The sequence below is a fragment of the Gekko japonicus genome, unplaced genomic scaffold, assembly GCF_001447785.1.
Source record: "Gekko japonicus isolate JY-2015 unplaced genomic scaffold, Gekko_japonicus_V1.1 scaffold1303, whole genome shotgun sequence".
NCBI classification, from domain to species: Eukaryota; Metazoa; Chordata; class Lepidosauria; order Squamata; family Gekkonidae; genus Gekko; species Gekko japonicus.
The window spans coordinates 514,048-539,108 of record NW_015161436.1 but is presented as its reverse complement, the minus strand read 5'-3'; the positions used below and the strand labels follow the sequence as shown (position 1 = coordinate 539,108).

General features: G+C 44.8%; 1 protein-coding gene across 1 annotated transcript in view; it reads right to left on the bottom strand.

Moving 5' to 3' along the window:
- Window positions 1–4,624: 4,624 nt before the first annotated feature.
- The window catches only part of WDR60 (WD repeat domain 60), a 38,390-nt gene continuing 17,953 nt past the window's right edge, over window positions 4,625–25,061 (bottom strand). The window contains exons 9-24 of the mRNA XM_015428984.1: window positions 24,400–24,655; window positions 23,140–23,242; window positions 20,804–20,933; window positions 19,142–19,253; window positions 18,511–18,596; window positions 17,852–17,981; window positions 16,172–16,344; window positions 14,113–14,275; window positions 11,984–12,097; window positions 10,639–10,700; window positions 10,209–10,260; window positions 9,386–9,446; window positions 8,180–8,279; window positions 7,807–7,938; window positions 5,851–6,074; window positions 4,625–4,796 (exon numbers count right to left, since the gene is read on the bottom strand). Coding sequence (XP_015284470.1) covers window positions 4,625–4,796; window positions 5,851–6,074; window positions 7,807–7,938; window positions 8,180–8,279; window positions 9,386–9,446; window positions 10,209–10,260; window positions 10,639–10,700; window positions 11,984–12,097; window positions 14,113–14,275; window positions 16,172–16,344; window positions 17,852–17,981; window positions 18,511–18,596; window positions 19,142–19,253; window positions 20,804–20,933; window positions 23,140–23,242; window positions 24,400–24,655 — 2,070 coding nt within the window. The remainder of the gene's footprint in view (window positions 4,797–5,850; window positions 6,075–7,806; window positions 7,939–8,179; window positions 8,280–9,385; window positions 9,447–10,208; window positions 10,261–10,638; window positions 10,701–11,983; window positions 12,098–14,112; window positions 14,276–16,171; window positions 16,345–17,851; window positions 17,982–18,510; window positions 18,597–19,141; window positions 19,254–20,803; window positions 20,934–23,139; window positions 23,243–24,399; window positions 24,656–25,061) is intronic.

Sequence of the window (25,061 nt, the reverse complement as noted above, 5' to 3'; positions counted from 1 at the left end):
TTCAGTCACACAGTGAAGATCCTTGTGCTGTAGTGGCAGCTTCTGCCAAAGCAATGTTTTAAAAAATCTGTACAGCCAATTAAATCTCCAATGGCCAATCAGAAGCCTTGCTGGGCAAAAGCCCTACCTGGCCCTGCCAACTTTCTAACAACACTTGGTGAGCCCCAGGAAAGGTGTTGGAGGGTGTCATAGTGCCCACGAGGATCCCTGTGTAAGACTATATCTAAAAAGAAATTAAAAGGAAAGCCTCAAGAGAGAGGAGGTAACCATTTGAGTCTGTGGGTTATTATTCCTTTCCACAATGGGTTATGGATTGTCTGAACTGGACCATTGTGGGGGATGGCTATTTGGAGCCCACATTTTCCCTATTCTGACCCAACCAAGTTCCATCAAATATCCAGTCTTTATCAAGAAGCCTACATTTTCAGAGATGACAAAACCAATGCCTTTAAGTGCAGTTTTTCAAGATGGGTTAGCTTACTGATTTTTGTGTGTGTGTGTGTGGGATTGGCTCCATACGAAGATAAGAGAAGCTGTGCTGGATCAGGCCAATGGGTCATTCAGTCCAGTGCTCTATGTCAAACAATGGCCAAAACCCAGGTGTCATCAGGAGGTCCACCAGTGGGGCCAGAACTCCAGAAGCCTTCCCACTGTGCCCCCCCAAGCACCAAGAATACAAAGCATCACTGCCCCAGATGTAGTGTGCCATCTATACCTTGTGGCCAATAGCCACTGATGGGCCTCTGCTCCATGTGTTTCTCCAATCCCCTCCTGAAGCTGTCTGTGCTTGTAGCTGCCACCACTTCCTGTGGCAGTGAATTCCACGTGAATTACTCTTTGGGTGAAGAAGTACTTCCTTTTATCTGTTCTAAACCTACTGTTCATCAATTTCATTGAATGTCCATGCGTTCTTCTATTGTGAGAAAGGGAGAAAAGTAATTCTTTCTCTGCCTTCTCTATTCCATGCATAATTTTGTAAATTTTATAAACCTCTATCATGTCACCCCTCAGTTGTCGTTTCTCCAAGCTACAGAGCCCTAACCCCTTTAACTTTTCTTCATAGGGAAAGTGTTTCATCCCCTTAATCATTTTAGTTACCCTTTTTTCATGTTTTCCAATGCTATCTTTTTTGAGGTGTGGTGACTACAGTATGCCAAATGAGGCTGCACTATGATACTGATTTGTTTTGAATCCCTTTCATAATAATCCTCAACAAAGCATTTGCGTTTTTAATTGCAGTTGCATATGGAGTTGACGTTCTCAGTGAGTTATCTTCCATGATGTCTCTCTTGGTCCCTTACCGACAGTTTGGACCCCATCAACATGTATTTTTAGTTCGGATTTTCCCCCTCTACTTTGTACTTGCCCCTGTTGAACCTCATTTGCCACAGTGATGCCCACTCGCCCAGCCTTGACAGATCCCTCTGGAGTGTCTCACAGTCATTCCCTGGTTTTCACTGCCTTGTTTTTATTGATTTTAACACTGTTTTTAACTTTGTTGTACATTGCCCAGAGCCCTGTGTATATAGGGATTGGGTGATTTATAAATCCAGAATACAAACAAACAACATAGTATCATCTGCAAACTCCAACAACAGTGCTTGCAAAAGGCTGAAACTGAGATAAGAAAGGATATGATTTAGTGGTCAGAGTCCCTTCCACCGTCCCAAGCACCCATTTTCTCTAGGGAAACTGATCTCTGTAGTCTGTTGATGAGCTGCAATTCCAGGGGATCCCCCGGTCCCACCTGGAGGCTGGCATCCCTATTGAATTACTAAAAATCCTAAATTATACCTTCATTGCTCCTTCCAACCTAGAAATTATCACCTAATGCCGGGTAGACTGGTGTATGTGGTTACTAAATAGTGAGAGAAAAGCACTCTGCATGTGTACAGTCTTTGCTGTCTCTGCATTCAAAAAAGGATCTTAATTCAGATTTACTTAGATTCTCCTTTTCTGCAGTGAGAAGTAGTGGGGGCTTAAGGCTCTCTGGCTATTATGCTCCCTTTAGACTAATGCAGTGTGGCTCTTCTTCTTTTGTGGTGAGATGTTCTAGAGTATAAACCCATCTGAGTATTGTGCCTCTTCAGCCCTAATCCTAGATTTTGAGGGCAATGAGGATAGGAGCTTGATGGTGGTTTTTCACTGGTAAAAACATGCACCGAAATGTGCATTCTTTCACACATGCAAGTTACAGCATGCTGGTTTTCAATTTATGATTAAAACAGATGCCAGGCTGAGTGGACCTGGGCATTCATTCTTCTGCTCCTGCCCCATTCCCATGCCCCCACCCACTCCTGAGGCAAAGCTCCCTACTACAGACAGGGGAGGCAGCCCCCAAATAATACAAATCTCACTTCAATCTTCTGCCCTGTAACTTGTCTCCGTGAACATTAAAGAAAGAACGCAGGAGGAAAAGGTGATGGGACACAGATGATGAGAACAGATTTGGGCATTATAGGGTTAACTGACTTCTGCTTCAGCTGTCTTGCAGCTTTCCGTCCCCCATTCTTTCCCAGGCAATCTGGACATTTTCTCTCTCTCTCCACAATGAAAAGGGCTAAAAGGCTTTTAAAAAGACATGAAAGTTAAGAATTCAGGAAGGAGCTGTGATGCATTTCTCAGGGGGCACCGGGCTGGATCAAGCCAGCTTTTCCCCTGGTAAAAAAGGGAGTATGGGGACCCCTGTAACCACCAAAAAGGCTATGTTGAGGATTGTGAGACCTGTATGGACAAAAGCCTTATGGGATGGGGATGGTAGTAAGGCGGGGAATTGGGTGACATTGAGCAAAAAGGCTGGCTGGATCCAACCCACTGCCTCCATATGCCCCTTGTAGCTATAGATCTGAGGCTGCACATTCCCAACCATACTGCAAGATGGATGGGAGTCACACCCACATTCATGCCAAATGGTGCTGGTGGGACTGCATTAGCTGGATCCGCATTCTGTTGTTCATCTGGCATCCAGTTCCCCTGTGTCTGGTGCCCTATGTGGGGCTCCTGGCCAGTATCAGAAACTGTGCACAGCCTGCTGGATGGAGGCCCTGAGCCAGAAGATCCGTGGATAGGGCAGAGCTACATGTGGAAGCCCACTTCTCTGCCGTGACCCCTTGCCTGATCAGGGCAAAGAACTCAAGTGTTAATTATTAAGCAAGATAACAGTTGGCAAATTTGAGGCTGCTAAAAATCTGGATAAATCCTGCACCAGTGAGAAGATCCAGAGCTTCCTTCATCCTACAAAGCTGAAAAGGATTGCTCAGGATTTGTCTTTCTAGACAGAACTTGCCCTTTACAGAACAGCATGGATCAAATACAGTAGGATAACTTTCTGATTTTTGTTGCTTCTCTGTATGCTATGTAGGGTTAGGTGGAGTGGTAGAGGAGACCTTTACAGAACAGCATGGATCAAATACAGAAGGATAACTTTCTGATGTTTTCTTGCTTCTCTGTATGCTATGTAGGGCTAGGTGGAGTGGTAGAGGAGGGGGGGGTCTGCCCCATCTAAGAAGTGCACAAATAGAAGCTTTCTTTTGTTGTTGTTGTTCAGTCGCACAGTTGAGTCCGATTCTTCATGACCCCATGGACCACATCACACCAGGCCCTCCTGTCTTCCGTCGTGCTCCAGAGCTTGCTCAATTTCATGTTCATTGCATTTTCAGGACTGACTGATTTGATCTCCTTGCAGTCCAAGGGAGAGCCAGTTTGGTGTAGTGGTTAAGTATGCAGACTCTAATCTGGGAGAACGGGGTTTGATTCCCCACTCTTCCACTTGCACCTGGCTGGATGACCTTGGGCAAGCCGTAGTTCTGATAAGTGCTGTTCTTGAAAAAGAGCAGTTTCTGTCTCAGCTCTCTCAGCCCCACCTACCTCACAGGGTATCTGTTGTGGGGAGGGGAAGGGGAAGGAGTTTGTAAGCCGCTCTGAGACACCTTTGGGTAGTGGAGGGCGGGGTATAAATCCAAACTCTTCTTCTTCTTCTTCTCCAGCACCATAATTCAAAAGCAACTATTCTTCAGCGCTCGGCCTTCCTTATGGTCCAACTCTTGCAGCCATACATTACTACTGGGAATACCACCGCTTTGACCATACGGACTTTTGTTGCCAACAAAAAAGAAGCTTTCAGCCACTGCCGCGACAACCTGAACTGATCAAAAATTCTTCAAATGCTAGCCAATCAAATCCTTTACTGTCTTATGGATAGTAATGTTCTGTGGATAATAAAGAAGCATAGCTACCAAGCCGCCATTGTTGGGAAAACGCAAAACGGGTACCCCAGTCTTATAGTCATGGTTTTATTCCAAAATACCTATACATGTTTATCATGGCTAGTACACTGAAGTAAATACATTTTTGAATGAAATATAAATACAATATATATCCCCTGTTTAGATATGAATTCATGAAGATTTGCTCTATTTTATATGTCTGACAAAAATATTTTATATCTCAAGCTGAAATACTGTGCTTTAAAAATATATAAATACTATTTACAAAAATAAAGGGAAAATTACGAAATTCTATCTTTTGACTGAGCCTTTGTCAGTGTTTACCCAAATACAAATAAATCCACCTAGATGCAGGTTGCCATTCTCTGCCCATTCACAGAAAGGCATCGATCTGGATCCTACAAGGCTTGCTGCAAGAGCAAGTTGAGTTTCTCGGACTCCTCTGGCTGAGGGACGGCCCATTTCTTCTTCACGTACCAGATCTCTATGATCCCGGATTCTCTGGCGAGCGCAAGCCCGAGGAGGCCGTTGAGTTTCTCCGGCTCCCCCAGCACAGCCATAGTCAGAACCCTGAGGAGGAGGAGGAGAAGAAGAGCTTTAGTTTAACAGGGAGGGTGTGCTTTGGGGGAGTTCCTTCTCAGCAAGCAATTTCAAGCTGAACAGGAGGAAGGGGTGGACAACACCGACATCTCTCTCATTCATAGGTAAAGGTTCCCTTGCTCGAAAGCCAGTCGAATCCGACTCTAGGGTTGCGGTGCTCATCTACGTTTCAAAGCTGAAGAGCCAGCGCTGTCTGAAGACGTTTCCGTGGTCATGTGGCCAGCATGACTAAACACCAAGGCGCACGGAGCGCTGTTACCTTCCCACCGAAGTGGTACCTATTTATCTACTTGCAAATGTCTTGCTTTCGAACTGCTAGGTTGGCAGGAGCTGGAACTAGAGACGGGAGCTCACCCCGTCCTGCGGCACACTCGGGTCTCGAACTGCTGAACTACCAACCTTCCGCAGCCTGCAGTTCAGCGTCTTAACCACTTGAGCCACCGCAGCTCCTCTCTCATTCATACCAGGGGAGATTCCATGAAGTCAGGTCTCTCTTGCAGGGCAATAGAGAAAATGGATCCCGCACATTCCTTTTTCAATCACTTCCATTCAGTTTATATAAGCGGCACAAAAACTAAGTATGCTGAACTGGGCTTTTGGCTGACCGAAAACACGCAGCCCATAATTAATTATTGGTCTGGTGGTAGAAAGTGCCGTCAGTATACAGCCAACGTATGGCAAACCCCAGAGGGTTTTCAAGGCAAGAGACGTTCAGAGGTGGGTTGCCATTGCCCGCCTCTGCGTAGTGACCTTGGATTTCCTTGGTGGTCTCTCATCCAAGGACTAACCGGGGCCGACCCTGCTTAGCTTCAGAGATCTGATGAGATGAGGCCAGCCTGGCCTATCCACGTCAGGGTAGTCCACTTGAAGAAATTAACTGGGGCCTTTCCTTTTTGAACCCCAAACACAGAGCTCACCTGGCCTCTAACCATAACCTCAGGGAGTATTAAGGAGATTTTAACGATAGAGCTGTATTCACTCGGTTCTGCCCAACTGTCGTCAAAACAGAATGGTCTGGACTTACTTATCTGCCGGGGTGGGTTGTTTGGCTACAGGCGACAAGTCACTCTCCAGCAGGTCCCAAACATAAACGACAGACGTCGCATCCAAAACAAAAAAGACAGCTGGCCGGGTCAGGGCCCACTGGAGGGCAATCACTGGCTGCCCCGTCGTGCCGTTGTTCCACTGCATGAGTGGAAGCTCGGAGGTCATATGGTGCAGTCGTATGCTCCCGTCTGAACAGCCCGCCTGCAACAACAATGCCACACGCAGGGACACAAAGCCCACAACCGTCTGTCAATACAAGCATTTCTCGTATTGATTAGAACACCAAACACGCTCCAAAGAGGCTGTGCAGTCTTACCACTGGCCTCCAGGGTGTAACCATTTCCCACTGACAAGCAAATGAATGGCAAGTTCCCCGTCCCACTGGCACCTGGAATGCTCTCCCCTCCTGTGCGTTGGCACTGCCACAGATACCCCTGGTCCTAAAAGCCCAAGGCTGCCATTGGGAATTGTGCTGTGCAGTTCTTTTCTGATGCAGCGATACATCACAGGGCTACACCAGCTATATGGAAGAACAAGAAGAGCCCTGCTGGGTCAGACCAGTGGTCCATCTATTCCAGCATCCTGTCTCACACAGCGGCCAACGAGTTCCTTCGGGGGAAACCAGAAATGGAACTACTTGTGAACCATTCCTGACTTAACGGATTGTTTCAGCCCAATCATGTAAGTTATATAAATATATAATGGTAACATAGTGAAAGCAAGTTGTGGTACAAAAACACAGCCCTGAAGCTGTAGCACTGTGTAAAGAAATACAAATTGACATGTACAGTCCTAAAGATAATCTTATTCAAAGTCTGTATAGTATAAACAGCTAACATCTAATACGTTCATACGTATTCAATATGGTCTACACAGGACTCCTTAGATTACTTCAGTTCAATACATTAGAATACAGCCAAGCTCTTTTCCTGGTTCTTCTTGAAAATGGCCTGAAGAAAGGAAAACTGAAACGAAGAGAACCTAGGCCACTGACCACTCTAGAGAAGACTCTGGCTGTACAGGAAAAGAGCTTGGCTGTATTCTAACGTATTGAACTGTATTAATCTAAGCAGTGCTGTGTGGACCATCTTGAATACGTATGAATGTATTAGATGTTAGCTGTTTATACTGCAAACGTTGAATAAGATTATCTTTAGGACTTTACATGTCCATTTGTATTTCTTAACACAGTGCTATAGCCTCAGTGCTGTGTTTTTGTACCCCAATCATGTGAGTTGGCTGGATTTCCCCTAGGCCAGCTTTGCAGGAGTGATACAGCAGTTCTTCAGTCAATTTCTGGCCACTGTGGGATACAGAGTGTTGGACTGGATGGGCCTTTGGCCTGATCCAACATTGGCGTCTCTTATATTCTTATGTTCTTATGAAAGAACCAGGTAGTATTAAACGGCCTCCCCAGGGAGTTCCGCCTGTCCCCTTTTATGGTTGTCTTTCAAAACTTAATACAGAAGTGCATTGGCTGTTCCAGTATATTCACCTGTGGCTGCTTTACAGATAAAAGCCAACTTTCAGATACTTTTAACCAGGGCATTTTTTGTAGAAAAAGCCCAGCAGGAACTCATTGGCATATTAGGCCACACCTCCATGTTACCAGAAGTGTGCTCATCCAGCCACACCCACCTTTTGCTTCTTATTCTGTTTACCTTGTTTGTTATTAAAACCCAGGGCTTTTTTGTAGCAGGAACTCCTTTGCATGTTAGGCCACACACCCCTAATGTAGCCAATCCTAATGAGTTTCTGCTGTTGGGTGTGGCCTATTATGCTAATGAGTTCCTGCTGGGCGTGGCAAACTTGGGAGCCAGCCGGAACTCCGTTCCTATGCGTTCCTGCCCAAAAATAGCCCTGCTTTTAACCTTTGGTTCCATGATGCAACACTTAACAGTTCTGATCGTGAAATACAGAAGGGCATCCATACCAGAAATAGTGGCTTTCCAAAAGGGGAGAAGTCCATTGCATTGACTCGGGTGGATCTTGGTCCCCCCTGCTGTGGTTTGAACAACTTTGGAGGCGCTCTCAGTTCATGCCTTGTACCGTGACTCACAACAGCCTTCAAAACAAGAAAATAAGGTTTCTCCAATTATCCGTGTAATATTAGAAGAAACGCATAGTCAATACTTAATGGTGCTATTCACCTTGTACCGACTTTAATGCCCTGGTGATTTTTATCAAGACCTCCAATAGCATACGTTTAAAGATGCCGCTACTAAAAAATTACACAGATTTACCACTGACAACAATTAGGAACAAAAAGAAGACAACAGAAAAATGAATTTTAGAACTTTACTTACAACGTCTGTGCCAACTATGAAATGGTTAGGATTAGAAGGCAGAAACTTAATATTCAGTAGCTGGGATGTCCCCAGGCACGTGGTGTCTTTTGGCGAATAGCTGGGGAATCGCAAAAATATATACATATACATATAAACAGATGGCAATTTGTCTCCCACAGCTTTTCCTTGTTTCGTTAACCATGGAAAGTTCTGGCTGCTCTCACAGTTCCTTAGAAACAGGGAACCAGGTTCATTCTCTACAGGTGTACAAATAAGGTCTGAAGGCCTTTCACACTTGGGACTTTTCCATATTCTCATTTTCCTCACTTGTAAGCAAGGCTCCCTCTATGCTGTGGAGTCTTGTGAGCAAAAATTCTACTTTGTGAGCTACTGGCATTACAGTTGTGAGCGAGCGATTTGGCTGCTGCATAAATTAGTTTGCTCTGGAGCCATCCTTCCTGAGCTAAGACAAAAATGTGTGAGCTGAGCCTAAAAAAACTGTGAGGTAGCTCACACTAACTCAGCTTAGAGGGAACACTGCTTGTTGTAAGTTCCTGTTTCTTTGGGATGGGTGCTTCTGTTCTGCAAGTGTTTTGCTCCCCCTAGTGGCCAATTCGATATCACACAGGTTTCTTTCCAGCATAAAACCCTGCAGTTGAAACCTGCCGGGAGATAGGCCAGTCATAAACCCATCTGAGATTGAATTGACCACCAGAGGGACCAAAACACAAGCAAAACAGGGGAAAAACTCCAGAAGAAACGACAACTTACAGGCAATGAAAATGAGAATTCAGAAAAGCCCTTGGACAGGACAATACAAACTTTTGGCATGTCATTTTCAACAGTACTGAGAATACTAAACAATACAGATTATGACCATGGCATAGCCGAAGTAATCCTCCTGACATAACATTCTTACTTAAGCTAAGCAGAATTGCAACCTGGCCAATCCCTATATCAAAGGTCTCCCGGGAAACTTACATATTTATTTATTTATATTTCTAGGCAGCATCTTCAGAGTCTTGCTCAAGGCAGCTTACAATTAAAACCATGTCACAATATTAAAAACAAGCCATTAAAAACAAGCCAGCATAAAAACTATCCATAAGACAGAAGCAGATGAGCCTCAAGGGAGAGACATCATGAAATAAATATTTATATACATCATGAAATAAATATTTTTTTTTAAATTCCTTCTAGGAGAAGCATGTCATTTTTTTTTACCTGCACTTCAGCTGAATGGTAGAGCTATGAACCAGCTTTACTTTCCCCCCAGGAATTAGGCCTACAAATAACAAAAGGGAAATGAACTGTAATAAAATCATATATTCCTACTGATTTAAGTTGACTGGATGGATATCCCAGATGACAGAAAAATAACATATGAATTCAAGATCCCAATTCTGTCTGCAAGTCAATTTGGTAGGCAGAAGATATCATCGCAATGCCTGGAATGACTTCATGGAAGAATTCTTTTTAAGACTTCACACAAGTACTGTATGCAGCTCCACAGTTAATCTCAAGATTATCCAGAATGGTTGTTTCCAGCCCAGGCTGACACTTTTTCTCCCATGATTACTAACAGTGTGCCTCTCTCAGGGATCAGTCGTAGGCAGGTCTACTCAGAAGTCACATTTTATTCAATGGCAATCAAGCACGAACTCTCCCTAGAAGCTAAAATGACTAAACTGAGCCTAATCGTACATTGGTCACGTTATGAGAGGACAAGAGTCACTGGAAAGGACAATGATGCTAGGAAAGGTTGAAGGCAGCAGGAAAAGAGGAACACCCAGCATGAGACATGTTGACTTAAGGAAGCTGCGGCCCTCAGTTGGCCAGATCTGAGCAAGGCTGTTAATGAGAGGACGCTTAAGAGATCATGAATCCACAGGGTTGTGGTGAGTCAGAAGTGACCTGATGGCCCTTAAGATACGCGGGGGCACACAAACCAAGGGAAGTTTGTTTTTTAAGGACTCCTGCCCCCGTGTCCTACTTTTCCCTCCCTCCCCTTTCAAGAGCATCTGGTTCCCTAATAAGCTTTACTTACCTAAGTCTCTTTGTGAGCCAGCCAAATCCTCTTTTTGAAGTTCAACCACCACCTGGAACACGGCAAGAATTAACATACACTCAAAGCTATCATTGCAGGTATTCCATAAAAGGCATCTACGGTACCATGACCATGGCCACGCAGCTGCTAAAGCCTGTATCCTTATCGGCTGCAAACTTTGCTTCGTGGCCGTGCCCAAAAAGGCTATCCCGGTTTTCTTCCCTACTGTGTTGCTGACTGTAGTTTTGCTCACCTGACTACCAGACAGCCCTCACATTTCCAGGTGACCAGATCATTTTAAGAATTTAACACAGAGCTTCTCGCATAAGAACTGAGATGGGAAAATGCAGTTGCCCGGCAACTACATGGCTCCGTGAAGAAAGCACCTGGATCACGTGCAACCAATGACTCTTGAAAGGACCCTACTCACCCACAGACTGAGGGTCCCATTTTCATCCATGGAGGCGATCTGAAATGAAAGCCCTAACATTTCTGTAACGAAAAAGAAGAAATCACTCATTATGGGTTGGATTCTCTGAACCATGACCGCAAGGGTGCTTGTGGACACAGCTCTCCCCCCCCTTTGCAGGCTCCTGTACTCTATGAAAGGCTGATACTTAGAGGCACAGGGGCCCAGTGAACACAATGCGATGGGGTAAAGGGGGGTGGGCTTCTGTGAAAAGGGGCAAGCAAGTAACATTGCCCCCTCTTGTTCTTCTGTCAGCTCCAGTGCAAGACAGAAGTGGGGGCAGTGTCACCCTATGCCCCCACACCACGGAGTTCTCGTCATACCGAGCATCAGCTTTTAGGAGATCTCTGCAGGGGGAGGGGAGTTGCAAGGAGCTGCAAGCTCCTGCCACTTGAGATCTGTAGGATTCAGCCCTACAGCTCTGCATGAACTACAGGTGAGTATCTCCATAGCTAATTCTGAACCTGCCCCCAGAGTGTGAACCAAAACAAATCCCACAAAATGGGGTCAGGTACAGAAAGGGGGGGGGGTTCCCCTACAAATGTGCAGAACATTTTGAAATAAAACAAGAACGACGAAAATGGGAGCTTATAATCCCCACCACCAAAAAATGTAAAGAAAAGAATGCTAATACAGATCTTATAAGATTATGATGTTAAATCTCAACAGCCATTTTGGGAGTTGGTACGCAACCCCAACAAACATCATCCAAGCTTCCATACCTTGGTTAGTCTCAACAGATCTTGGGGTAGGGGTAGGGGTAGAGAGACTGAAAAAAATGGGAGGGTCAGGAAGTAAAGCTAAAGTGGGAGAGGAGCAGACAAAGATAGACAAGTGAAAGTAAAGAAATGGGGAAAGGCTGCAGGGGCTGCCAAAGAAAGAGGAGGAAGGAAATAGGAAGACAGGGTGAGAAGGACAGAAAAATACGGGTGAGTGGATGTGTGGGAGAGAAAGAAGGACTGAAACGGCTGCAGGGCTTGCAGGAGAAGGGGCTGCAGGGAGGAGGACAAAGAGGAATGAGATCCCTCCCCCATAAGTCGTTACGGGGGAGGCCTGCCTGTTCTGATCTAACTCTGTCCTCAGAAAACACCTAAGACTGAGATTTATTCACTGGCCCAAGGCCAATCAAGGGTTGAGTCCTAAGTGTTGAGACAAAACCATTCCTGTTGCCTTCCCACCCATCGAGTGCCATAAAGCCAATTCACGGAAGCAAACAAACTCTGAAAGAGATTGTCAGGAATTCCTCGATAATACCGGTAGGTACAAGTCGTCTCTCTGAATAACACTTGCCAAGCAGACTACCTACCTTCCTGAGATGAGAGATAGGAAAGCCCACAGTTTTGTTCCTTGAAGACAGTCGTTGAGACGGGTTCAATTGTCACTATGGGGCACATGTGGCTGACTGACGTGAATATCCCATCTAGGATTTAAAAAATAAGCAAAACACTGAAGGCTCCTCCTGGGGCTTCCGCCATCTCCCAGAGCAGCCAAGACTTCTTGAGTGCCAGCCCATTAGCGGCTGCAAAGATCAGTAATGCTAGTCAATGTGGATTCTTCCGTTTTGTAAGTTATTTTGGGAACACTCAAAGTAGAAAAGTTGGCGAATCAATGTGCTGAATAAATAAATTAGGTTGAAGTCAAAGCTGCCTCTCCCCATAAAGAAAGTACTTTATGTTCACGGGAGGGATATTTTTATGTGTTATGCCAGAGTGTTGTCCAAAAACCTAAATCTGAAGTTCTTCTGGTTGTATGAGAGCTCCCACAATTTCACAGCACTGCAAGTGAGACACCGCAAGACCAATCACACAAGCTCTTTTGTAAGTGTCTGATGCACAAGCTAGCGGCTATCTGAGAGCCAGTGTAGTACAGCGGTTAGAGTGTCAGACAGGATCTGGGAAATCCAGGTTTGAATCCTTACTCTGTCATGGAAGTCTGGTGGGTGACCTTGGACCATTTGTGAGGATAAAATGGAAGGTAGGAGAACACTGAGAGCCAGTTTGGTGTAGTAGTTAAGAACACGGACTCTAATCTGGGAGAACCAGGTTTGATTCCCAGCTGCTCCACATGCAGCTGCTGGTGTAACCTTGGGTCAGTGACAAGTTCTCTCAGAGCTGTTCTCTCAAGGGCAGTTCTCGAGAGAGCTCTCTCTGCCCCACCTACCTCACAGGGTGTCTGTTGTGGGGAGGGGACAGGAAAGGAATGGAATTGTAAGCCACTCTGAGATTCCTTTGGGTAGTGAAGGATGGGGTATAAATCCAATCTCCTCCTCTCCTCCTCCACTGTAAGCCACTTTGAGTCTCCACTGGGGATAAATGAATAAATAAATGAATAAAATTTCCTCCTTCGGATCTAACCCACCATACTGTTTTAAACAGGTGTCCTCAATCATATATTTTAGGATTTTAGTGATGGCTGAAGAGATGCAAAAATGAACTTTCTTGTGCTGTGAAAAAACTTCTGTTGGAGGAAGGTGATTTTTTGCTCGAGTCTTTCTGCTATCTGAAGTTTTCTGCACAATAGAAGGGAACTGCTAGATCCAGCCCCAGGTCTCCAGATTTTAAGTCATTTTTCTATCACTGTATGACAGTAAAAGTTCAGTATGCGGCTGTCAACATTTCTTTCAACAGAAAATACCAGTGCTTTTCAAGCTGAGATGCCATGCTCTTCACCAGGGGACATTAACAGTGTGTTTGAATACTGTTCTCTGTGAGAGAAAATAAAGTTCTTTAAACAGTTATTATAAGAGGTTGAATGGTGAGGAGACTGCTGGTGTCCTGTATTAAAATATTGCCTTTCGTGAAGAGTGATTCATCTTGAAACACACCAGATTTGGAATTCTGGACTAAAATAACCGTGAGGCCTGCTTACAGAACCTGTTCTGTTGGCTTCCACAACGTGGGGCTCATTCTTTCAGCTTATTTTCTTACTGGTTATGGCATATGTCGTTTGCAAGGAATGGAGGGGAAAAAACCCTAGCTGAACAACGGGTCAGATATCGCGGGGAGGAGGCGTGGCTAATTGCCCCGGCGCAGTTTGATCTGCGATTACGCGATCAGACGTGCCGGCGGCACACCATGGGTCCTTCCCTCGGCGCCGGGGGGTAAACGAGGGATCGGAGGAAATGCCGCGTGCCAGCGCGATCACACCACGGGCGTCTGGAGGCAGCCCGTGGCAAACGTTTCCTAGTACCCTGGAGGTCCTAGTTTTTAAACGTGCATTGTCGGCGGTAAGGCACGGGTGTGCTCCACTTCCCAGATGTTGGGGCGTGATCGCGCCCAGATAATCCGCCGACCATCTGTGCCTCTCCCGCGGCAACTTTGCCATGTGACCGGGGCCTGAAATAACTTTAGATCTACAGACTGTGTTTGTTCACGTATTACGGCACTTCCCATTTTGACTGTGCAGGACGGGATAAATCAAGACTCATTAACTAACCTGTAGAAAACGTTGGCGATCGAAATGCCCAGTCTGTCTCATTGAAGGTGATACGGTGATGCATCCTGGAGTCTTCCCTGAGATCCCAGACCAGCACCGAACCGTCGACTGTTCCAGCAAACACTAAAGTAGCTTTACTGGGACTGAAGCAGCAGCACGTTACCTGCGCAGCGAGACAGAACACGGCAGAATCACAGCTTCGAAAGGGAGCTGGTTCTGCTGCACGTGAGGCCTTTCCTCCAAGGCCAATGAGCCCAGAGAAACTAGAGACTCTGGTTTCAGGAGAATCCCACCCATTAAAAGGAAAGAAACTGAAAGAAAGCTTCCCATGACCTCTCTAGTGCACGGGTTCCCCAAAATGGTACCCAGGATGTCATGGCACCCGCCCAACACCTTTCCTGGCACCCACCAAGTGTTTTTTGGGGGGGCTACATGGAACTCTTCACCAGCAGGGGTTCTGATTGGACACCAGAAATCTGACTGGCTGTACAGATTAAAATAATGATGTTTCATTGGCGGCTCTGCCACCACAGAGTGGGTTTTCTTCTCTCTTTCTCTCTCTCCCAGTGTATTTTTTTAATTACCCTTCTTTTTCCCTCCACTTGGGCTTCCTTTGTGTCTGTGGCTCCTGCGGAGTCCTTTCGTGGTTAGGTCTGCCTTCCGTGGCAGCCACGTTGTGGCTGCGCCCATCGCCCTGTGTCAGAATCCCAAAGGTGCCCTTAGGCTCAAAAAAGGTCAGGGACCCCCTCTGCTCTGGAGCATTCTTGACTTTAGTACCGTCCACAAAGGCAAACCTGCAAGCATTCAACACCCTTTCCCACTGCCTTTCCCACCAACCATGGTGGATCGAGATTGTTTGGTAAAACGATGATGGGAGGCAATCCTTCTTTCCCCTTGGAATACAGTACAGGGGGGAAGGGGACGTGACCCTTTGCCATGTTTGTGAAACACATGACACACCGTGCAATGATGGACCAGCATAGCATGCATTCAGAATTCATGCGGCCTTTAAATGTGTGGGCTCAGGCTAGAAAACCGAAAGCTTTAAAGCAATATTAGCAATATTAATGTCAGATGAAAGCAGGGGAATGTAGTGTTTAGAGTCCTGGACTCTGGGCAGGAAGACTAGTTTTAAATCCCCTCTCTGCCTTGAAGCTCACTAGGTGACCTTGGGACAATCACTCTCAGCTTCACCTACCCCTCAGGGGTGTTGCAAGGATAAAATGAGAGGTAGAAAGACATAAGAACATAAGAGAAGCCAATGTTGGATCAGGCCAGTGGCCCATCTGGTCCAACACTCTGTCACACAGTGGTCAAAAACACCAGGTGCCATCAGGAGGTCCAGCAGTGGGGCCAGGACTCTAGAAGCCCTCCCACTGTTGCCCCCCCCCAAGCACCAAGAATACTTGCCCCAGACTGAGAGTTCCTATCTATACCTTGTGGCTAATAGCCACCGATGGAGCTCTGCTCCATATGCCTATCTAATTCCCTTTTGAAGCCGTCCATGCTTGTAGCTGCCACCACCTCCTGTGGCAGTGAATTCCATGTGTTAATCACTCTTTGGGTGAAGAAGTACTTCCTTTTATCTGTTCTAACCCAACTGCTAGCTTATTTAGGAGCCTTTGATGAGGAACTTTATCAAAAGCTTTCTGGAAGTCAAGGTAAACAACATCTATTGGGTCCCCCTTGTCCACATGTAACCATCTAATGCCACCCCGAGGTCCTTGGAGGAAGGACAAGATAAAAACGTGCGACTGAGAGAGAACCAAGAGTGCTGTAAAAGATTCAGTCTCATTTGCAAACAGCACTGAGGAGAGGATTTTCTTATTCAAAGTTTCTCTCCCTTTTCTTCTGTCCTTGGCTCTCACCCTAGTGAGAGGCAGGTGGAAGCAGACAAAGAGGTGGTATTGGCTGCAAAAAGGTAAGATCTCATATTGGCTGGTGTGGATTTGGGATGCCGAAGGTGCACATTCAGTTACAGTATTCTCAAAGAGGCACGGTGCTAGAACATTTAGGAGCTACTGTTGCAGACAATGGTGTAATGTCATTGAAGCTGTACCTGTGATCCACAAAATAAAATTTTCTGAGGATTTGAAGGCTGCCAGACATTCCACACACAGATGACGTATTTTTCGTCCAATGGCAGATCGCTTGACTTTTCCGGTAAGTCATGCACAGAAAGCAGTGTCTGCCTCTGAGCTTGTGAGATGTGTAAACAGGAAACTTTTCGACCTAAGAAAGCATGAATAGAAACCCCCAAACACACAAATTATACTTTGCACCCCTAATCAATGTTATAATTGCATGCTAATAAACGTAAATGCAACTTCAAAGGTAATCTCCATATCGATGGCTGAGGTTAATTTGCTATCGAAGGAGTGTGCCTGGTAAACGTTTTATGCTGCTGACTGCAAAGAGCCTTGGGAAGAGAGAAACCAATCTGCTGGGATGAAAGCCAAGCTTTCCTCAGTGCCTGTTGGTAAGCCATGAGGTTAAAATCTATTTAGGTATTGTAAAGCCATGGAGAAGGCCCGCCTCTGTTAATTGAAGGAGAGCATAAAGACTTGGCTGGGATGAAAGGGGATCTAGACGAGCAAGCGTTGGGGCAAGTGTCTGCCCTTTTAGAAGGGTGGCTGCTGGTTCCATCCTCTATAGATTGGTTTCAATTGCATCATTTCTCAGGAAATGTACCTGACAGAGATAGAATGCTGCATCACTGCCACCAAACAAATTCTGCATTTAGAGCAACTGTTTTCCTTCATCTAGGTCTTGTGCTCTGGATACAGACCACTCATTTTTTTTTCTTAGCTTAGCTGTTATGCTTCTCAACACTAACAAAATGTGGGGGCTGAAAACATATTAGACCAGGGGTGTCAAACATAAGGCCCGGGGGCCAGAACCAGCCCGTCCAGGGCTCTTATGTGGCCTGCGAGCAACTGGTGCAAGGAAGGGCGTGCTGGGAGGAGTGGGTGGAGCCACTCCATTGTGGCTTCAGCACAGCAGAACAACCTCCTCTGCAGCAGTCAAGCATCGTGGGAGCATCTAGCCGGCGGTACTCTGCTGCCTCTCCAGTCCACCTATGTGGGTTTTCCTCTGCACCCCCCTTCCAGCCCATGAGGCCTTGCAGTGAGGATACACCAACTTGGCGCTTACAACCTGCTGTCCTTTATACAGTTTCTATCTCCAGTACTTGGCAATACGTTTTATGACACACGTGGCCCGGCCTGACAAAGTGACATTTATGTCAGATCTGGCCCTTGTAACAAATGAGTTTGACGCCTCTGAATTAGACAGACTGAGCCAGTCATGCATGAAGCAGATCCAGCCAGCCAGTTCACAAGGCAAGCCTTGTGCCCCAGATGGGTGCAAATCTAGAGAAATGACCAGATGTGCATCTGTAACCAAGTGCATGGGCTGAACTCTATGAGAGCTGTGGATGCACCAAAGGAACAAGGTGAATTGCCCTGGGGGACCAAGCTGAGCTCTGCCTAGCAATCTGGCTTCAACAACAGTAATCAAATGCCTCTGAAAGATCAAAAACAAGGCATGGATGTGATGCTCTTCCCTGGCTGCTTGTCCCCAGCTAGGATTCAGTTATACTGCCTCTGAACATGGGGGTTCCTCTATGCAATTCCGCAACATATTGACTTTTACTCTGAGCAAAGAGCTAGCCTCATGCAAAAACAAACAAAAAACCCATAAGCGTTTCCACTAAAGGATGAAGGGGAAGGTCTCTTACCTTGCAGGAAAGGAAGATTGGTGTTTAACTGGAAGCATTTATCGCTAATAGACAGACTGGTCTGTCGCGACCTTAGATTCCGTCTGGGCTGTGTTGCAACTTGATCTTCCTCAAGCAAAACTGCAATCACCTGCAATAATTATTTACACAAATGAAACAAACTGTTCCTTTCCCCTTCAGCTGTAAGAAACCTGGGCTTTCAAAAGATGTGACTTTAGTTTTATAGGGTGGCCGTGCTGGTCTGCAGTAGAATAACTAGATTTGAGTCCAGTAAGATTTGAGTCTAACAAGATTTTCGGGCTACAAGCTTTCAAGAATCAACGCTCTCTATCTGATGGAGGGAGCTTTCACTCTCAAAAGCTGAAACCCTCAGAACCTTGTTGGTCTCTAAACTGCCACTGGACTCGAAGACAAGTGACTGGGTTACAGAAACCCGTACTACTGTAAGTGGTGGGAGTGTATTCTTTTCCCTGTTACTGTAAAGGCATGAAGGAAAAACTGACCATGCAAAGAGACCACAGAGGAATTTGTGTCTGCTCTAGTACTTATCCTTGCTTAATTAGGGAAATATATCTAAGAGGCAGAAAACACACACACACACAATCATTCTGTCTCTAAAAATGTACGTCTAAAATAATATATGAGGCTCCATAATATACCTGACAAGCAGACCGCAGGAAACTTGCCAGTCTTTGGGAATCAATCTTTGGCGCAAGGACAGATACATCACTGCTGCTCTTTGGACCTGAAATGAGACAAATTTACAAATGGGGATCAAAGCACCATCATAAACTGCACAAAAGCTCCATTAGCTGTTTGCACTGAAAACTGCTTGAGAAAGGAGAGGCAGGGTGAAGTGTTTTTTGGACCTTTTTTGAATCACACTATATTTAAAGATCTGTAGAGAACAAGTCTAAACAATCCTACTCAGAAGCAAAACCAATTTTATTCAATGGGATTTACTTCCAGGACAATGTTTGTAGGATTGCAGCCATCATATATCTCATTCTGAATAGAGCCATAGAGTGTGTATCAATAGATCTGCAAAATGGAGCTAGAGACCAAAAGGGGACATTTCTCTACAAACCTGAAGGAAGTCCCAGGTTTGCACAAAAATCCCCAAAATTACAGAAACCACACCTGTAACTTTAAGGGAAAAAATGCCCACTGAGCTTTCAGTGGCCATTTTTGGAGGTTGCTAGGCAATCACAACAATATTGTTGAGCCTTCCAAGTGTTGGTTACTGTAACTGGGGACCCCGCCTGCTTATATATAACTAATTCTGATCACCTCCACACACAATGGCAGTTTCTCCAGGATGCTGTGTCCATTTTTCTTGAGTCTCTATTTCTTCAGTCTGAACATCTCTTTCTAGATTATCCTCATTCCACTGAACATAAGCCTAAAATAGAAAGATTACGTTATTGGTGAAAATTTCTTGTTGGCTTCAAATATTTGCAGCTGCATTCCGTTTTTGATATATAAATCTGCTCTTCCCCAAATTACTCTGTATTCCACACAACTTTCAACACACTACATTTTATTGTTACATTTGTTTACAACTTAACAATAATATTTCCTTTTGCTACTGATGTTGGGAACAAAATATTGGAACACTGTTCCCAAAAACCTGACACAAATATTTGTACAATTTGAGGAAAGAACATTTGTTTAGAATCAAACAGATAATCTTGACCTGATTTGACTGAGTTCTATAGAAACGTGAATGTCTGAACTACGACTGTGTTTCCCCACACAGTCACAGTGTAGGAGTCAGAAGAGGTGCTTCTTTTTTTTTTAACAGTGTTTTTCTCAGAATCCAAATGGGATACGTTGCCCAAAAAGAAACACTGTGTCTCACAATAACGGTTAACAGAGCATGCAAACATCCCAACAGTCCAAGCATTAAACAAAAAGACAGGTGTGTATATATGCCTAAGCACTAGCATGCACTAGAGCAGGGCTCCCCAATGAGGTACCCCCCCAGCACCTCTCCTGGTGCCCACCAAATCTTTTTAGAAATTGGGTAGGGCCAGGTGGAGCTTTTGACCAGCAAGGCTTCTGGGTGGCCACTGGAGATTTGATTGGCTGTGCAGCTTTTTAAAAACACTGCTTTGCCTGCAGCTGCCACCATGGCACAAGGATTTTCATCATGTGACTGAAGGTAAGCTACGGCAGCCATTTTGTGGCTGTGCCCACTGTCCTGTGTCAGAATTCCAAAGGCGCCCACAGGCTCAAAAAAGTTGGGGGACCATTGCACGAGAGTTGGTAGAGGCAAAAACAATGGAAATATAAGGAGTTTCCTATAAAACACAAGACAGAATTAAGAGCTGTGTGCACCTTACCCACTGAGATCAACAGCACAGTGAAATGTTTAAGTCCCTTTGATTCGATTTGACTGCCTTGGTTCACACACAGCTTACCATGGTTTGGTCATTCAAGGCAGAGCACCTCTTGTGCACCTGGATGCCCTCTTTCTTGCTAGACCATAATATGCTGTCATTCATAACAGGGAAACTATGGTTTGCACAAACTATTATTTGCTTTGTTTCTGTATTATATATAACTATGGTTTTCCAAGAAAGAGGAAGTTAGGGAAGGAATGCAAAGGGATATGGGAGAAGGAGGATCCATGATTCTGAGGATCTGGACAAATTATGCCTGATGAGATTTATTAGGCATCTAACTTTTCAGCTGAAGCTTATCATGGCTATAACACTTTTGTCTAAAAGCACTACAAGTGGCAAACAGCCATTCTCTCTTCTGCAACATATATCTCACTTTCTTTCCATGTAGAAAAATAAATTAATAGGAAATTAGCAATAGTTTCGAGATCACTGGTGTTGGTATACCCACTGCCTGACAGAAGCAACTGAAGAAAATTACTGTTCATCTACACCAAATTAAGTAGCCAGGATAAATACGTTGGACTCCTGAAAATCAGGCACTTACCTGCTTGGTGTTTATCTTCCCAAAGTTCCGGATGTACATGTCATATTCATTCACTGGAGGCAAATCCAACAAACAGAAGCTGACTGAGAAGTCGAGGTCAATAAGGCGAAGCACTTCGAGACAACGTTTCCTTGAAAACATTACAAGAAAGCAAAATGCAAGTGAGCAGAAATTATGCAAACAAATAGCAGATAGAGCCTAGATATAGTATCACAATTAAAAGATGCTGTTCAGGACCCAGACATGTATACTGAAGAAATTTTTAATGTAGAAAATTTCTGTTTACTTGACTGAATCAACAGTTATGTTCTCATAGATTATTTGAAAAGAGGATTTGACAGATTCATGGAGAACAGATCTATCAATGGCTGAGTCATGAGGGTTAAACAGAGCTTCCATTTTTCCAAGGCAGTATCAGAGGTTCCTTTGGGGAATAGCCACAGAAAGAGCCTTTGGCTTCTATGGCCCACCCGCAAACCTTCCAGGGGCATTTGGTTGGTCACTGGGATGTGATCCAGTGCTCTTTGCATGGATTTATGAGGATCATGAAGTGAAAGCCATTCTATTCCCTGCAGATGGGAAACATTTGTTGTTTCTGTGCACTTGACCTCACTTAGCATGCTACTGAAACTGAGAGTTACGTCACACATTATACAGGAGCAACCTGGGTTTGCCCCTCCCCCACCAAGAGTGCACACTCCGCATGGAGCTGCATTTGCAGACGTGCATTTGCTGCATTCACACCTGACATTTTAAACCGCATACTGAAAACATCTTAGATATACACCTGGAAATGTGATGAATGCTGCAGCTCTAAATACATGTTACAAAGGTACAATCCCAAATAGCTAATATCCTGAAGAGGGGAAAAAAATTGAATGATGGAACTGGAAATATTTAGGAAGAAGGTCACAGGAATATGCCCAGAAAAACTAGGAAGAAAATCCCCCTGCCCCAAAGTAGTGATCATGTGATAGCTTAATAGTGTGCTGGAAATGGTTTAGTCAAAGCTGAAAATGGTCAATTTTGCTTTGAGTAACTAAGACAGTTTTATCTGGTACTAGGGAGAAGCAGACCCTGACCTGGATGGCCTAGGCTAGCCTGATCTCATCAGGTCTCAGAGGCTAAGACGGGTCAGCCCTAGTTAGTAGTTGGATGGAAGACCACCAACGAAGCCCAGGGTTGGTACACAGAGGCAAGGAATGCCAAGCCACCATTTAGTCTCTTGCCTTGAAAGACCTACCAGGTTGCCCTAAGTTGGCTGTGACCTGATGGCACTTCCCATCACCAGGCAGAAGCAGACCAAAAGAAATGCAAGGAAATAGTGATATGGTACAGTTTAGGGGGGACGACGACAGCTATGGGGGTACAAAGATCAAGATGGGTAGCCGTGTTGGTCTGTCTGTCTGTCACAGTAGAAAAGGGCAAGAGTCCAGCAGCACCTTAACGACTAATACAATTTATGACAGGGTAGGAGCTTTCATGAGTCACTGCTCACTTCTTCAGATCCCATGAAACTGGATAGGAAGAATGTTTTTTTCTCTCTCTCTCAGTGCTAGATCTCAGGGTCAGCCACGAGTGGCAGACAAGTTCTTTATATAATGTATGGAATTCACGGAATTCATTATGTTAAATATGGCAGTGGTTATCGGCTTAGATGTCTTTGAAAGGGGACTGCACGCATTCATGGAGTGGCTGTTGACCATGATGCTTAAACGCCACTTCCATGTTCAGAAGCTCTATGGCACTGAACACTTAATTTCTAGTAGGCAGTACAAGACAACTACTGCCTTCATATTAAGAGCAGTCGTGCTGGATCAGACCAATGGTCTATCTAGTCCTGTATCCTATGTCACACAGCAGCTAACCAAATGTCCCAGAAAGTCCCCAGCCCACCAGTAATTTCATGTCTTGGATGTGGGCTTCCTAGAAGCATCTAGTTGGCCATTGTTGGTTACAGGATGCTGGACTAGACTGATCTTCTGTCCAATAGTGGGCTGTCGTTGCGTTCCTATATTATATAAACTGGGAGAGTCTAAAACGATCACACCAGTTTGTGTCCCATGCCTTGCAAGATGCACCCTGTAAATGGCCAGAATACCTTTTGTCTCTTCCCTGGCATCTCTGCAGAAAACTGCTATTCTAAAGTCATGAAAATACATCTCTACTCTTACTGGATGAGTTACATTCAATCAATGTATGCCTAACACACACAGATTCCACATAAAAACACTTTATTGTACTTTGTTCGATGTACAGTACAAAAAATTAAAATGTTACATGCAAAACAACCGTGCAACAGTTACATGTAGTGATTCTATTGTAATATCACATACTTCTGCTCATTGGCAACCTTTCTGATACTTTGCCGCTGTTTGGCGATTTGGAAATCGATGAACTTTCCAGAAACAGGACTTCTCCTGGGTGAATCTCGTCTTTCTGTTGGATAATAAGAAAAGTTATTAACACAAATATTAAACAGAAGACAGGAAACTCTATACATTATGTGAAAATAACTCTCATTAACTTCAGTGGAACTTCATTCTACCTTTACATTATAACTTGAGAGCCAGTTTGAATGTGTAAAAACTACAACAGTTATAATCCTTCCTGGATTATACCACTTCAGACAGAAGGTGTTAAGACCATGTTTGAACCTTTGCCTGGGTCAAAAACCCCTTCAAATGTAAATGGAGCAAGGCAGGGGAAATGTTTTGGCCTAGCCTTGTTCCTTATATGTTAGTATTATACAAATACAGAATTTTTCATGTGAGGAAGCCTTCAAATACAAGTTCCCATTCCTGCAGACTGAATAACAGTTAACAAGCTATAGTACAGTTAAAGAAGATAAAGAATGGAAATAGGAAACAACTGCCATTAAGGACTCTGAGAATCTACCCTAAAAATCCTTTCAAAAGCCTGATGTTCATGCCCTGGTAATACCTAGATTAGATAACTGCAATGAGCTCTACATGGGGCTTCCCTTGAAGACTGTCCAGAAGCCATAGTTGGTACAGAATGCTGCGGCAAGAATGTTGACTGGAGTGGGTCTTAAAGACTGTATCACTCCAAGTCTTGTTCCAATCTACACTGGCTCCCAATTTCTGGGCTCAATCCAAGGTACTGGTATTGACCTTGAAAGTCCTATACAGATCAGGGCGAGCATACCTTACGGACTGCCTGCTCCCATATGAACCTAATCATACATTCCAATCATCTTTGGAGGCCTTACTTCAGGAGTCTCCGCCATCTGAGGCTAAACAGGCAGCAACCCAGGAAGGGCCTTCCCAGTCATGGCACCGAAACTTTGGAACTCCCTCCCCAGGAGATTCATCTGTCTCCCTCTATCGTTGTCTTCTGCCAGCAGATAAAGACATTGTTTTGTTTGTTGTTCCCTCAGTAACTCTTATGATCCCTCCTCTCTGTTCATGTGTTTGTGTGTTCTATTTAACTGTTCTAAAGGTTTTATATATATTCATCTGTATATTAAGTTTGAAATGTTTTAGTGGTTTGGTGTCTGCCACCCCGAGGACCCTAATTTGGGTGGAAAAACAGCATGGAAATGCTTTCAACAAACAACGTGCCTCTTCACATACCCGTTCCCAGTTCTTTTTCACATTCTTTGGGAAGAGATTCATTCTTGCTTTGCTCCGGGAGAAAGGTCCTGACTCTTTCGTTTTCCGCATTGATTGCTTTCTGAATCTCTTCTATTTCTGAGTTCTTGACTATGGGAACCTTCCGTACATTTTCTTTAGCCTCTTTTTCTTCTTCTTCTCGCTCCCTATTCCCCTGACTCTCGACATCACCATCATCATCATCATCATCCGCGTCATCAAAATCATCTTCATAATCCTTCAATAAGAACAAGAGTAATTACTTCTTTCGAAGCATGAATTAGCAGCTCAATCCAGTGAGGCCCTTCAGATGTTGCCCTGCAAAGGCAAGCCAGCAATCTCTAGTGCACTGCCAGTTCTGTATCATTGCCTTCCACTTGCCTCTAGACATCTATATATCTAATAGTGAAAGGCACCCCCTGCGTGCGGATACCTAAATCCGCGCATCGGGGGCAACTGGGGGGGAGGGAGATTTTTGTGCACACTTGGGGCAGTCCCCAGGTGTGCACAAAAATCTAAAAACCTGTAAAAAATATCGGGGGGATACTTAAATCCCCCCAAAAGTGACAGAGCGTCCCCTGCGCATGCGCAGGGGACGCTCTGTCACTTTTGGGGGGATTTAAGTATCCCCCCGATATTTTTTA